This window comes from Carcharhinus amblyrhynchos, chromosome 8 (genome assembly GCF_965287045.1).
Source record: "Carcharhinus amblyrhynchos chromosome 8, sCarAmb.v2.hapA, whole genome shotgun sequence".
Taxonomy (NCBI): Eukaryota; Metazoa; Chordata; class Chondrichthyes; order Carcharhiniformes; family Carcharhinidae; genus Carcharhinus; species Carcharhinus amblyrhynchos.
The window spans coordinates 124242131-124255038 of NC_137331.1; the positions used below are offsets into that span (position 1 = coordinate 124242131).

General features: G+C 40.0%; 1 protein-coding gene across 3 annotated transcripts in view; it reads right to left on the minus strand.

Annotated features, from left to right (window-relative positions):
- Positions 1-324: 324 nt before the first annotated feature.
- The window catches only part of ttc39c (tetratricopeptide repeat domain 39C), a 91847-nt gene continuing 79263 nt past the window's right edge, over positions 325-12908 (minus strand). For all 3 annotated transcript variants that reach the window (XM_080194754.1, XM_080194755.1, XM_080194756.1), the window contains 5 exons: positions 9499-9622; positions 5981-6078; positions 5335-5439; positions 4471-4509; positions 325-2393 (listed from right to left, as the gene is read on the minus strand). In XM_080194754.1, coding sequence (XP_080050880.1) covers positions 2304-2393; positions 4471-4509; positions 5335-5439; positions 5981-6078; positions 9499-9622 — 456 coding nt within the window. In that variant the 3' untranslated portion in view covers positions 325-2303. The remainder of the gene's footprint in view (positions 2394-4470; positions 4510-5334; positions 5440-5980; positions 6079-9498; positions 9623-12908) is intronic.

The window sequence follows — 12908 nt, forward strand, 5'->3', positions numbered from 1 at the left end:
AGGTTTTTGGTAGGCAAGGGAATTAAGGGTTATGGGGAGAAAGCCGGAAAGTGGAACTGAGCCACTTCAGATCAGCCATGATCTTATTGAATGACGGGGTAGGCTCGAAGGGCTAGATGGCCAACTCCTGCTCCTATTTCTTATGTTCCTATGTCAAGTCCGACTGTTTACATTTGGAAAAGAACCACAATTTTGGATGGGATACAAAGCTGAAACTAAAGTAATACAGAAAGTGATTATATATAGAGTAATGTAGAATCCTGCACAATAGTTACAATAGCGCTCAGTTTAATATTTTGATCAAATATTTTGAACCACAACATATCTGGACACATTTTTTTAATACGGCTGAATAATAGCAGTCTACATACAGTCAAAAACACAGTGACAGTTTTCATCACCATTCAGTTAGTCAACATTTCCACTCATACACAACGAACAGATTCAGTTCCCAATCCCAATCAGCATCACCGAAACAGTGAGTGCTGGGCAGGCAAGTGCTCATTCCTTCTGTAATCAAATCACTCGTCAACGCAAAGTGAACAAATTCTTCCTCCATTTATGAAATACAGTTACCACAACCAGGTTCGCAGTCATTTCTTGGATATCCTACAACATTCAGTTCATTAACATTTTTGTTTTTTTTAAATTTTCCCTTCCCCTGAGCAATGTATGTACCAGAGCAAAAATGTTGATAACATTCTCCAGTGTAAGCAAGTTGGAAGATTCACATTACATTACTTTATCACATTACTCAATGTTAAACAGTTCAGTTATTTAATTCTACTGTTAAAACAAAAATAGCCACAACATAGAATTATACAACTGTGTAAATAAAGGGGACTTAAATACTAGGATTGCAAGTTTGGAAAGAAAGGACAATAAAATTCCAAATTACAAATAAAACACTTGCTGAGCAACAGCCTGAAAATTCAAAAATAAATAAAATCTAACGTAACCAGCAACAGTGCAGGTGAGCACCTCCAAGGAGTTGCTTAGTCACACAAAGACCCTAGATCTGGGCCAAGTCAACTGGCCAGCTGGACAAGGTACCAGACGGCAACCAGCGCCTATAGAATCAAAGCAGCAAGCTTGAGGAAACAACAAAAACCGGTACAATAAATATCCATGGCTGCTGGAGAATCCACACAACATACAATTCAGGAATGATGGATTCTTTCTGATTTTAATGCCACTAGATCATGCCTCAGATTGTAAATGGGGTTTTATAAAAAATACATTTTTAAAATGAAACTTGATAGTGCTTGCCTATGACATCTGCATCCAAGTGATATATTCTTATTCAATGGCTCACACCTTCAGATAATGGACATAAGTAACTTGGCATAGGCATAATCTAGTAGAATAAAATCTTGTTTACCCTGTTGAGATGCTATTAACAGTAGATACAAACATGTCATAATATGACAAAACAAATGACATAGATAATTAGACACAGATGCTACAAGACAATTTCATTTGCCCATTATCCTGTTTCCCAGAGATATCCTTTAAAAATGTATGAATTTCACAATTTTTGTTTCTTTTTCATCTGATCTACAATTGAGGTATTTGGATTTTTTTTAAAAGAATACCAGAAGATCTCAAAGAACATCTTAGTGTAGTGGCATGACAGGATTAAACAAGCTTTTCAAAAAATAAGACTTGTAGATACTGCATCTTTCATTCATAATTAACAAATGACCCTGAGCAGAAATGAACTCAAGTCCTTTGCTGCTGGTGTTCTGTGGGGTCTGATACAAAAGGGAATTTAAAAAGTGCTAACAATATTTTACACATCTTAAAATAACTGTGGTTTTAAAGCTAGTCAAATTAAAAATACAACTAGTGCAACAAAAATATGGCTATTAACAGGCAAAAGCCATGAACACTTTTTCCTTCCTGAACTTCTGCTACCTAACTGAAGCACATTTAGAATCTGCCCCAATGACGTGAATAGGCTCTGTGCTTTAAACCGCACTGACAGAGTTAGCTCTAAGTTGAACTACAGTCATCAAAGTGGGAAAAAAAAGCAAGGTCACTTGATAATCCTTGGAACCCCCTAAGCCTCCTCCTGTTTAGCTACCTGTAATAAAGAGCAACAGCTTCAATGCAACTCTCACTTTTTTAGTGAAACTGCCCCTACATATCCAAAGACAATCCACATGCTTAGGTTTAATGCAGCCTTCATGAGCTCAGACCAACCACTCTATTTCCTTTGCTGTGTATTTACAGCATAAAGTGCAGGAACTGATTTAAGTTCAATCACACGTGCACTGAAGAAGATTCCTGTTTGGCAAAGATCATTGTGGAACAACTTCTTTCAAAGATGCTAACGCAGTATGAATACGCACGTGAAGACGGTTTTCAAAATCATAGCCAGCAAACTCTTCCTGCAGAGGAAGAAAATAAGAATTAACTGGCCTGGCTTCCCCTGAATCGCCAATATCAATAAAAGAAACTTGTTTTCAATCATAACACTGATAATAATTGGACTAAATTCATTGTAAAGTATTTCCATCCATCAATGTCATATCCACAAGTAGAAAATTAAACATAATTGAAAATACACCACAGTATAATCCTGAAAATATTGCTTCCCGCCTCACAAAAGTTCTTGATAGTGTAAGTGTTAAAATTACTCCGGGATTTTTTGAAAAATATAATTAAACTCTAGCATCTCAAATGTCGTTCAGAAACAGTGTCAGTTAACAGTAGGTCAGTTAATCTTTGATTTGATTTGATTTATTATTGTCACATGTATTAACATACAGCAAAAAGTATTGTTTCTTGCAATGCTATACAGACAAAGCATACCATTCATAGAGAAGGAAAGGAGAGAGTGCAGAATGTAGTGTTACAGTTATAGCTAGGGTGCAGAGAAAGATCAACTTAATGCAAGGTAGGTCCATTCAAAAGTCTGATGAGTTAAATACACCGCACCAGTGAAAATCAGTTGTATGGAATTTGAAACCAGAGCATCTGGGTCTATCAGGGCTAAAGAATGGGGCTTGGACTGGGGGCCAACAGCTCCCTCTAAAATTTACCATCTAGAAGGACAAAGAGAACAGACATATGGGAACAACGCCACCCTCCAAGCCACTCACTATCCTTAGCTGGAACTTGATCACTGTTCCTTCACTGACACTGGTTCAAAAACCTGGAACACCCTCCCTAAAGCGGTGTGGGTGTACCTACACCTCAGGGACTGCAACAATGGCACATTACCACCTTCTCAGGAGCAATTCGGGTTGGACAGAAACGTTAGCTTAGTCATCTACATTCACAGCCCAGGAAACAATTTAAATAAACTATCCATTGATATTTTAGTGTATCAAGTGTGACCATAAGACCAGAAGACATAGAAGCAGAATTAGGCCAATCAGCCCATCGATTTCAATCGTGGCTCATCCCCATTCTCCTGCCTTTTCCCCAAAACCCCTGGTCCCCTTGTTATTCAAGAACCTATCTATCTCTGTCTTAAAGACATTCAATGACCTGGCATCCACAGTCTTCTGTGGCAAACAGTTCCACAGATTCACCACTCTCTGACTGAAGAAATTCCTCCTCATCTCTGTTTTAAAGGATCGTCCCTTTAGCCTGAGGTTATGCCCTCAGGTTCTAATTTTTCCTACTGGTGGAAACATCCTCTCCACTTCCCCTCTATCCAGGCCTCGCACTATCCTACAAGTTTCAATAAGATCACCCCTCATCCTTCTAAACTCCAATGAGTACAGATCCAGAGTCCTCAACTGTGCATCATACAACAAGCTCTTCACTCCAGGGATCATTCTTGTGAACCTCCTCTTGACTCTTTCCAAGGCCAGCACTTCCTTCCTTAGATATGGGCCCAAATATGCTCACAATACTCCAAACAGGTCTGACCAGAGCCTGACACAGCCTCAGAAGTACATCCCTGCTCTTGAATTCAAGCCCTCTCGACATGAATGCTAACATTGCATTTGCCTTCCTAACTGTCAACTGAACCTGCATGTTAACCTTAAGAAACTCTTGAACAAGCCCCCTTGTGTTCCTGATTTCTTAAGCATTTTCCCATTTAGAAAATATGCCTCCATTCCTCCTTTCAAAGTGCATAACCTCACACCTTTCCACATTGTATTCTATCTGCCACTTCTTTGCCCACTCTCCTAACCCGTCCAAGTCTTTCTGCAGCCCTCTGTTTCCTCAAAACTATCTATCCCACTGCATATATCTTTGTATCATCTGCAAACTTAGCAACAGTGTCTTCAGTTCCTTCCTCCAAATCGTTAACATACATTGTGAAAAGTTGTGGCCCCATCACTGAACCCTGAGGCACACCACTGATCTTAACATGACAGCTATTTAATTAATAAGTGATACATTTGAAAGGGTGGATGTTTGCTTACGATATTGACATTAATTTCACCAGCCAAATGTATCAAAACCGTAAAACAAATATTCTTATTGGGCATTGGTTATCTAACTTACCTTGGCTTGGTACAATAACGTTCTGCCTTTGTCCAAAGTCTATCATAAAAACAAACAAAAATGTAAGATCGATATCTTCTTTGGCCAAATAATGTCAGTACTGTTGGATATTTCTCTCAATTCCAGAGTGCAACAAAATTCATAGAATCCCTACAGTGCAGGAAGCCATTCGCCCCATCTAATTTGCACCAATTCTCTATAGAGAATATTGACAAGAGTATCTTACCCAGGCCCCATCCGCCATTCTATCCCTGTAGCCCCACATTTACCATGGCTAATCCCCTTAACCAACACATCTTTGGACATTAAGGGGCAATTCAGCATGGCCAATCCACCTAACTTGTGCATGTTTGGACTGTGGGAGGAAACTGGAACATCCAGAGGAAACCCGCACAGGTACGGGGAGAATGTGCAAACTCCACACAGTCACCCAAGGTCAGAATTGAACCTGGGAAGAGGCCATTCATCCCTGCAAGTGTGTTGCTCATTCAATCAGAGCATGTTTGAGTTGTATCCTAATTCTGCCTCTAGAGCACAATTTTCAGCTTTCAAATGTATTATTTCTTTTGCATCACAATTTTCTCAAAATTTTGACCATGAATAGGAACTACTAAATCAGTGGGATGGATAAATAGAAATAAATCTGGAATAAAATTCAGAAAACTAATGTGGCTTTCAAACATTGCATAACAGAATAAGCAGTTCTTTCAGATCCAGAAACATACAATCAATTGCAAAAAATGGTTCTTTGTGGTACAATTCTTAACTAATAATTCAACAAAATGTAAAAGATGTTACATTTAGCTAGGTTAGTAACTTGCAGTTTTGAATAATGTTGGATATATCAAAAGCAGCTCGTCATACCTCTGAATTTTCTAACAACAGACATCCAAGCTCGTAACAAGCATATGGCTGTATGTATGCATTGTTCTGACGACTCAACTCATCTTTTATAGCTAGCTGGAAGAACTGCAGAAAGAAAAAGCAAGTTACAACGTGAAAACTGTGTCACACAAACTGATGTGTATATTATGTATAAATGCACATGCACACACACACTTACGTATGTAAGACTGTGCACCCATAAGGGAAGGGATTAGCCTTTAAATACTAAGCCATCCAATACTATGATAAGCAATAACAGCATTATTCTTGTAAATTGAAGTTGCTGATTTTCAAATGCATTTTTCTCACAAGTAAATTACGAAACACACTGAAGACAGGCAGAATGAATTGAAGTAAACTGTACAACAGTAACTGGGCTAATCACAGATTCGTCTGTGCAATTGCAGGTTTCTGCAAAAATATTTTTGCACTTTAATTCTGGTTTCACAATACATCATTACAGTACAGAATTGTAGACATATTTTAGCCTCAAGCCTCATATTGCACTTAATTTTGTTTGCTTTTATGCTCATTATAAACAGTCAATTCTTATAAACAGAAAGTGTTACAGTTTCTCTATACAACACAAGTAGAATTGTTAAAAATCAAACCAATCTGTACACACCTGAATAGCACCATCTGAATTTCCTAGACATTTGTGTATTGCACCAAGGAGCAGATGTTTTAACCCAATTGTTAATGGCTCATGCATTTCCTGACAAGCTGGATAAAAGAGCACAAGTTAGTTTGTCTACTGCTAGCACCATTCAGACTTAGAATCACCAGTCATTCGGAAAATTAAATAGTTAAGAGTCAAATATTATGAAAAAGTACCATAAAATACTACAACAGTTTTATTATGAATATATTTGCTGCACTAAAATTTCAGATTATGTTAATGTAAAATTACAAACACAATATGCAGTATCAAGCTAATATTGTTAACAGTTAAATAATCTCTCCCTGATAGTGTAATTGCTTCATTAATTCTGCAAGAGTGAACATTGGGAACTTTGAATTGTCAATGTGCTAATCCTCCCACAAGAAAGGATTAGGTAGACAAATGCACTTAAATGCAAAAGATATTCTATCTACATAAAGCAATATAAATCAGAGAAGTGGTTAAATGTTAATGTCCTAATCATTGAAGCTGTCTCCACAAGGAAATACAGTGGCCAATCAATAAGCTGTCAGTCAATAATTAACCACACCAATGTTGGAGCATTGTTAGTGCTGAACTCTCAACAGGTAGGTGAATAGAGAGAAAAGGAGGTTGCATGTCCTGGTCAGAAGAGTGTATAATTCCCCTGACAATCAAGGCCACAGACCACAGTGCTTTTAAGTGGCTGGGGATTCTGCAACTCACCTCCACTGAGTACATTTTGCTGCAGAATTAATCCAGGAAACTGTTGCAATTTCATTTATAAGTGGAGTTTGCTGAACTGGTGGAGATGGTTTTTAAATAGACTGTTGAGACAAATGTTTGCTGTGAGCCTTGCCTCACCACCGACTGGCATAGTGGTGCCAATGTCCATTTAAGATAAAGATATGAATAGAAATATTTGCTGTTTCTAAAGAAGAGGTGCAGGAATGAAGGAAATTAGAGGCATAGAGTTTTACAGCATGGAAACAGGCCCTTCAGCCCAACTTGTCCAAGCCACCCTTAAATTATGTTCATTATTGCACTTCATTACACAGAGGAAGCTGCTAACTGAATAAAGTGGATCCAATAATGACGGGGGCATTGAGTGGTCACATTGCAGTTCACAATTTGTATCCATCTCATCTTATCAAACGTCTTAGTTCACTCTCAAAAACATTGGAGTGATACATGTGGGAATTAATTGAAAAGATGTACCAGTTTAGATGTTAGGGATTATCTACTGTTTAGTTACATATCAGGTAGTACAAAGGCACTCAAGATTACCAATGGGAACAACAGCATCAAAAGATTATTGAGCATAAGGCTTGAATTCACAACGAATAAAGGAGCCAGAATAAGATAACTGTAGTTAGCACTACTACTTCGCAATGCCAGAGACCCAGGTTTGATTTCCAGCTTGGGTCACCGTCTGTATGTAGTCTGCATATTCTCCCCATGTCTGTGTGGGTTTCCTCCCACAATCTAAAGATGTGTGCGTGAATTGGCTGTGCTAAATGGACCCTTAGTGCCAGGGGGACTAGCTAGGGTAAATGCATGGGGTTAAGGGGATAAGGCCTGGGTGGGATTGTGGTCAGTGCAGCCTTGAAAGGCTGAATGACCTCCTTCTGCATTGTAGTATTTAATGATCTATGAAACACAGTTTTAAACAGAGGATATCTTGGGGTAAACACATATTATAATATGACTTAGGCATCACCCAATTTCAAATAAATTCTACAAAGTGAAAGCATTCACAGAGCATTCCTTTATAAAACATTAGCGTGGTATACATGAATAAATTGTAAACACACACACACACGTCAATGACCTTATCTGAAAACCTCCTGTAACTACTTATGTGCCATCTTTCGGTTTTACCTATCTCTCTCACACACAAATAAGCAGGGGCACAGGCCCAGGCAAAATACTCAAAAATACAGTCAGTCAGAATTCCAACGATGACTCAGTAATTGAACATCCGCAATGCTCTTGGGTAGAGCTCTCTGAGTCAAGAAATTCCTCTTTAAAAGGCAAGAGATCAATAAATGTTGGAAGGAAATTGAATTCCAAGAGTAAGGAGGTTTCCCGCAGTTATATAGGTCTTCAGTGAGACCATCTGGAGGAGATTTTCCATAAAATCGCAAAGTCCAAAAGTGGCAGAGAATTTGATGCTTGACCCACCAGTAGCAATAGAGTTGTGAACCTTTGGTATTCTCTACCCTGGAGAACTGTGAGTACTCTGTCGTAGAGAATATTCAAGACAGACACTGATAGGATTTTGGGCACTAACAGAACTGGCGGGGCAGGGGTGGAGAGATACAGGGATAAGGTGAAAAGGTGGAGCTGTTTTAGAAGTTATGCTCATATTGATTAGCTGAGGAGTAGCTTTTAGAAGTGATATGGTCTACACCTGCTTCTATGGCTGGAATTTTACCCATCTTGGCTCGGAGAACAGCATTCTCCTTTGGCCTCGGACAGGATCGTACAAACCTCGAGCAGATGTGTTGGTAAAATTCCGTCCTATTTCTTATTTTCTTCGGAAAATAGATTTTTATTGCCCCTTTCTGGTAATGGGTAAAAATCAATTTTACGATGATCTATTTAGCAAAGGAGCTGTTTATCTATTCAGTCAGCCTCCAAGCCAATTTGTACACCGCATTATCTAAGTGGACAGCCTCTCCTGCTATTTCTATATGGGATAAAAATATATTATTCTGTGAAAATTACATCCGTAATTACTGCTAAACTAGTAACTTTGAACAACTAAGCTGATTGCAGCGTGAAAAAATTTCAATTCCTTTGCAAAAATGGGAGGAACAAGCCACAAGTCATGTCAGCCCAAGATACTTTTGTACAAAAGATTCTGGATAATGGAGAAACCTGGTTCTTATTCAGGAAAATTGGTGTGGAGGACGTTAATTAGAATAGTGCCAGGAATAAGGTTCAATTATGTAAGGAGCAGGGAGAATGTGGAACTTGCTAACACATAGAATGTTTGCAATGAAGAACAAAGATACTTTTAAGGGAAAGCGAGATAACTCAAAAGGGAAAAAGGTCAGAAAGTAATGGGGGTCAATCACGAGGGGGCACAGTTTTAGGGTGAGGGGCAAGAGATTCAGAGGGGATTTGAGGAAAAACACTTCCATTCACAGGGTGGTGAGAATCTGGAATGCACTACCTGGAAAGGTAGTGGAGGCCAAAAACCTTGCAACCATTTAAAAAAAAATTTGGATATGCACTTGAATGGAACATCATAACATTCAAGGATATGGGACAAGTGTAGGAAAATGGGATTAGTGTGACTTTAATGGTAGTTGTCAGTGCTGACTTGATGGACCAAAGGGCCTTTTCTGTGCTGTATGACTTGATGACTCTTATCGGGTGCAAAAAGGTCCATGTGGGTTACAACTGCTGGAATAGACCATGAGACCCAAATGGACTGTTCTTGTGCTGCAACTCTCAACGTAAAATGAACAAAACTATGGGAAGTATTGAGTTACCTTGATTCATTCGTTGTAGGTTTGAAGGGGAACAATTGGCGAGTGCTTTCCACAAATACAACACTTCAATGGCAGCGAGAACACATAATTCTTTGGTGGGTTTCTCCTTCTGGAATCTTTCAGCCTGCACACAAATGAATAAACATGACACTAAAAATGTTCATCTAATTTTCACCAAATTTACAACAGACTCATCCAAGCAAGAATGGAAAACACTGGAAATCCTTAGCAGGGTCAAGCAGCTGTGAAGAGAGAAAACAATGTTCACATTTCAGGTTAACGTTCTTACATCATCATCCTGAATGTTAACTCTGTTTCTTTCCGTAGATGCTGCCTAATGCTAAGTATTTTAATCATTTTCTGTTTTCAGCATTTCTCATGCGTGGGACATGGAAGGAGTGGGAAAAAGGGTGGATGATGATGCGGTGCAATGTTGAGGGGGAGTGGAGGGTTTGCTCAATTCAAACTGTGCTTCTATTGTGCTTAGAAAGGGTTACAGCATGAAACATAAATAAACCGTCAGAAGCATGTGACTATTGCTTGGCAACTAGGGACCTTTTAAGGTAGAAAGGCTTGAAAGTTTAACTTTTCACTGCATTTGCTGGCAGTTGGAAACAAGGCACAGAGGACTGAACATCTCTCAACTCTGCCAGGAGAAACAGCCCAGAAAAAGGGAGCTGTAAAGAGGCAGACTTTCCAAAGAACCAGATACAGTCCAGATAACCAGGAAAGCGAGACATAATGAATGTGTTAAGACTGAAGTTAAGAGACAAGAGACTCCGAAGTTGAACAAAGTACTGTTCAGGAGAATTCAAAGGAAAAGCAAACAAGTGCTGTGTGTGAAAAAGACAATTGCAGTAACCAAAGCTACAGGTAAATGAAAAGTTTGATGCCATTTCAATAGTCTGGGAATCACAGGTTAAAATAATTGTGAACAGTTTGTACAACAGTCAAGACAAAGAAATCCGGGGGGAGGCGGTGTGTGTGTAAAACCTGGATATTGGATTCTTTGTCAAAAGGGGAGCGGAAACTTTGTTTCACAGGATCATAGAAATCTTACTGTGCAGAATGAGGCCATTCAGTCCATCGAGTCTGCACCAACCATATTCCCACCCAGGCCCTATCCCCATAACCCCACCTTATTTATCCTAGCCAGCGCCCCTGACAATAAGGGGCAACTTAGCATCGCCAATCAACCCACACATCTTTGGACTGTGGGAAGAAACCGGAGCACCCAGAGGAAACCCACGCAGACACAGGGAGAATGTGCAAACACCACACAATCAGTGACCCGAGGCTGGAATTGAATCTGGGTCCCTGGTGCAGTGAGGCAACAGTGCTAACCACTGTTAAACAGGCAGCATGGTGGCAAAGACTAATTTGGTAAAGCTGGACTGAATTTCAGAATGCAAACTGATGTAAAGCATTATTGTGAAAGGGGATTTTAAAGCGTGTTTTTTGGGAGTGGAATTTGGAAACACTCATATGACAATCATCTGGGAGGATTTTGAGGGGAAATCCGTAGAATCTAAATTGCGGTCAGAGTGGATAGTGTATTTGACCACAGCCAATTTGTACATTTAAAAGGACTTTCTGATACTGAGTCCTTTATAGCTTAAGATATTGTTTATAACTCATTATTAATCTTAAAATTTGTGTATAACTGTCAAGCTAAGGAGGAGTAAAGGAGTATCATACCCAAGTTTTCATATTTAATTAAAAAGTTTTATTGTTAAAATTAATTAGCGCACCCATGACACTGTTCCTCCATCTTTTCTAAAAAAAGTTATGGTCATTTGAGCTAGGGTTTCATTCTGGAATAGGCCCAGCCACCAACTGGGAATGTAACACGTTACAAGCAGTCCCTCTTCTTGTCGGCTTTGATTAGCTAGAAGCACTCTGAGCTAAGACAGAAGATTGTGGATTAAAGCCACCATAGCAGATTTCAGCTCATCATTTATGTTAAGAGTAGGACTAAGGAAGCTTAAATTACATTGGTATTACTCAATTCCTTCAACAATTTTGACTTCAATTTTCCAAGGCATTTTAGGAGAACAATTGGCTGGATTTGTTCAAGCATTTCATTGACATTTTTTCCTTCATTGCATTGTCAAGATTAAAATACAGGAACAGAATCTGTGCAGTATCTGGCAGAATTATGTCAGCTGAAAAGACTCATAGAATCATAGAAAAACCAGAGCACAACCAGGCCCTTCGGCCCACAAAACATAAGAAATAGGAGCAGGAGTAGGCCATCTAGCCCTTCGAGCCTGCCCCGCCATTCAATAAGATCATGGCTGATCTGTCGTGGCTCAGTTCCACATTCCCGCCCTCTCCCCATAACCCTTAATCTCCTCTCTTATCAAAAACCCATCAACCCGCTTCTTAAAAATATTTAGCGAGGTAGCCTCCACCACTTCAACGGGCAGAGAATTCCAGAGATTCACCACCCTTTGAGTGAAGAAGTTCCTCCTCAACTCCGTTCTAAACCGCCCCCCCTTTATCTTGAGGCTGTGTCCCCTAGTCCTACTATCCTTTCTGAGCGGGAAGTGTCTCTCCACCTCTATCCTATCCATCCCATTCATCATCTTATATGTCTCAATGAGATCTCCCCTCATTCTTCTAAACTCTAACGAATACAAGCCTAGTTTATTCAGCCTCTCCTCATAGCTCAACCCCCTCAACTCCAGCATCAGCCTAGTAAACCTCCTCTGCACTCCCTCCAAGGCCAAAATATCCTTGCCTAAGTACGGCGCCCAAAACTGCACACAGTACTCCAGCTGCGGCCTCACCAATGCCCTATACAGCCGCAGCAAGACCTCCCTACTTTTATATTCAATCCCCCTCGCTATGAAGGCCAGCATCCCATTCGCCTTCCTGACCAGCGCTGCACCTGCAAGCTGGGTTTTTGCGACTCATGCACAAGGACCCCGAGGTCCCTCTGCACCGTCACCTGCTGCAGTTTTTCTCCATGTAAGTAATAATCCTTCCTACCATTATTCCTACCAAAGTGGACCACCTCGCACTTGCCAACATTAAATTCCATTTGCCATTTCCTGGCCCATTCGCCCAGCCTATCTAGATCCTTCTGTACTCTTCACACCCTCCGCACAATTTGCCGTTCCACCAATCTTGGTGTCATCAGCAAATTTCGACACCCTACACTCGGTTCCCTCCTCCAGAGCATAGTTGCGCTGATCATATCTCTACCTACTAGGCTTACCTATAACCCTCAATCCTATTAAGTCCCAGGTACTCATCCAGAAGTCTCTTAAAAGACCCTATCACATCCACCTCCACCACCACTAATAGCAGCCAATTCCACTCACCCACCACCCTCTGAGTGAAAAACTTACCCCTGACATCTCCTCTGTACCTACTCCACAGCACCTTAAACCTGTGTCCTCTTG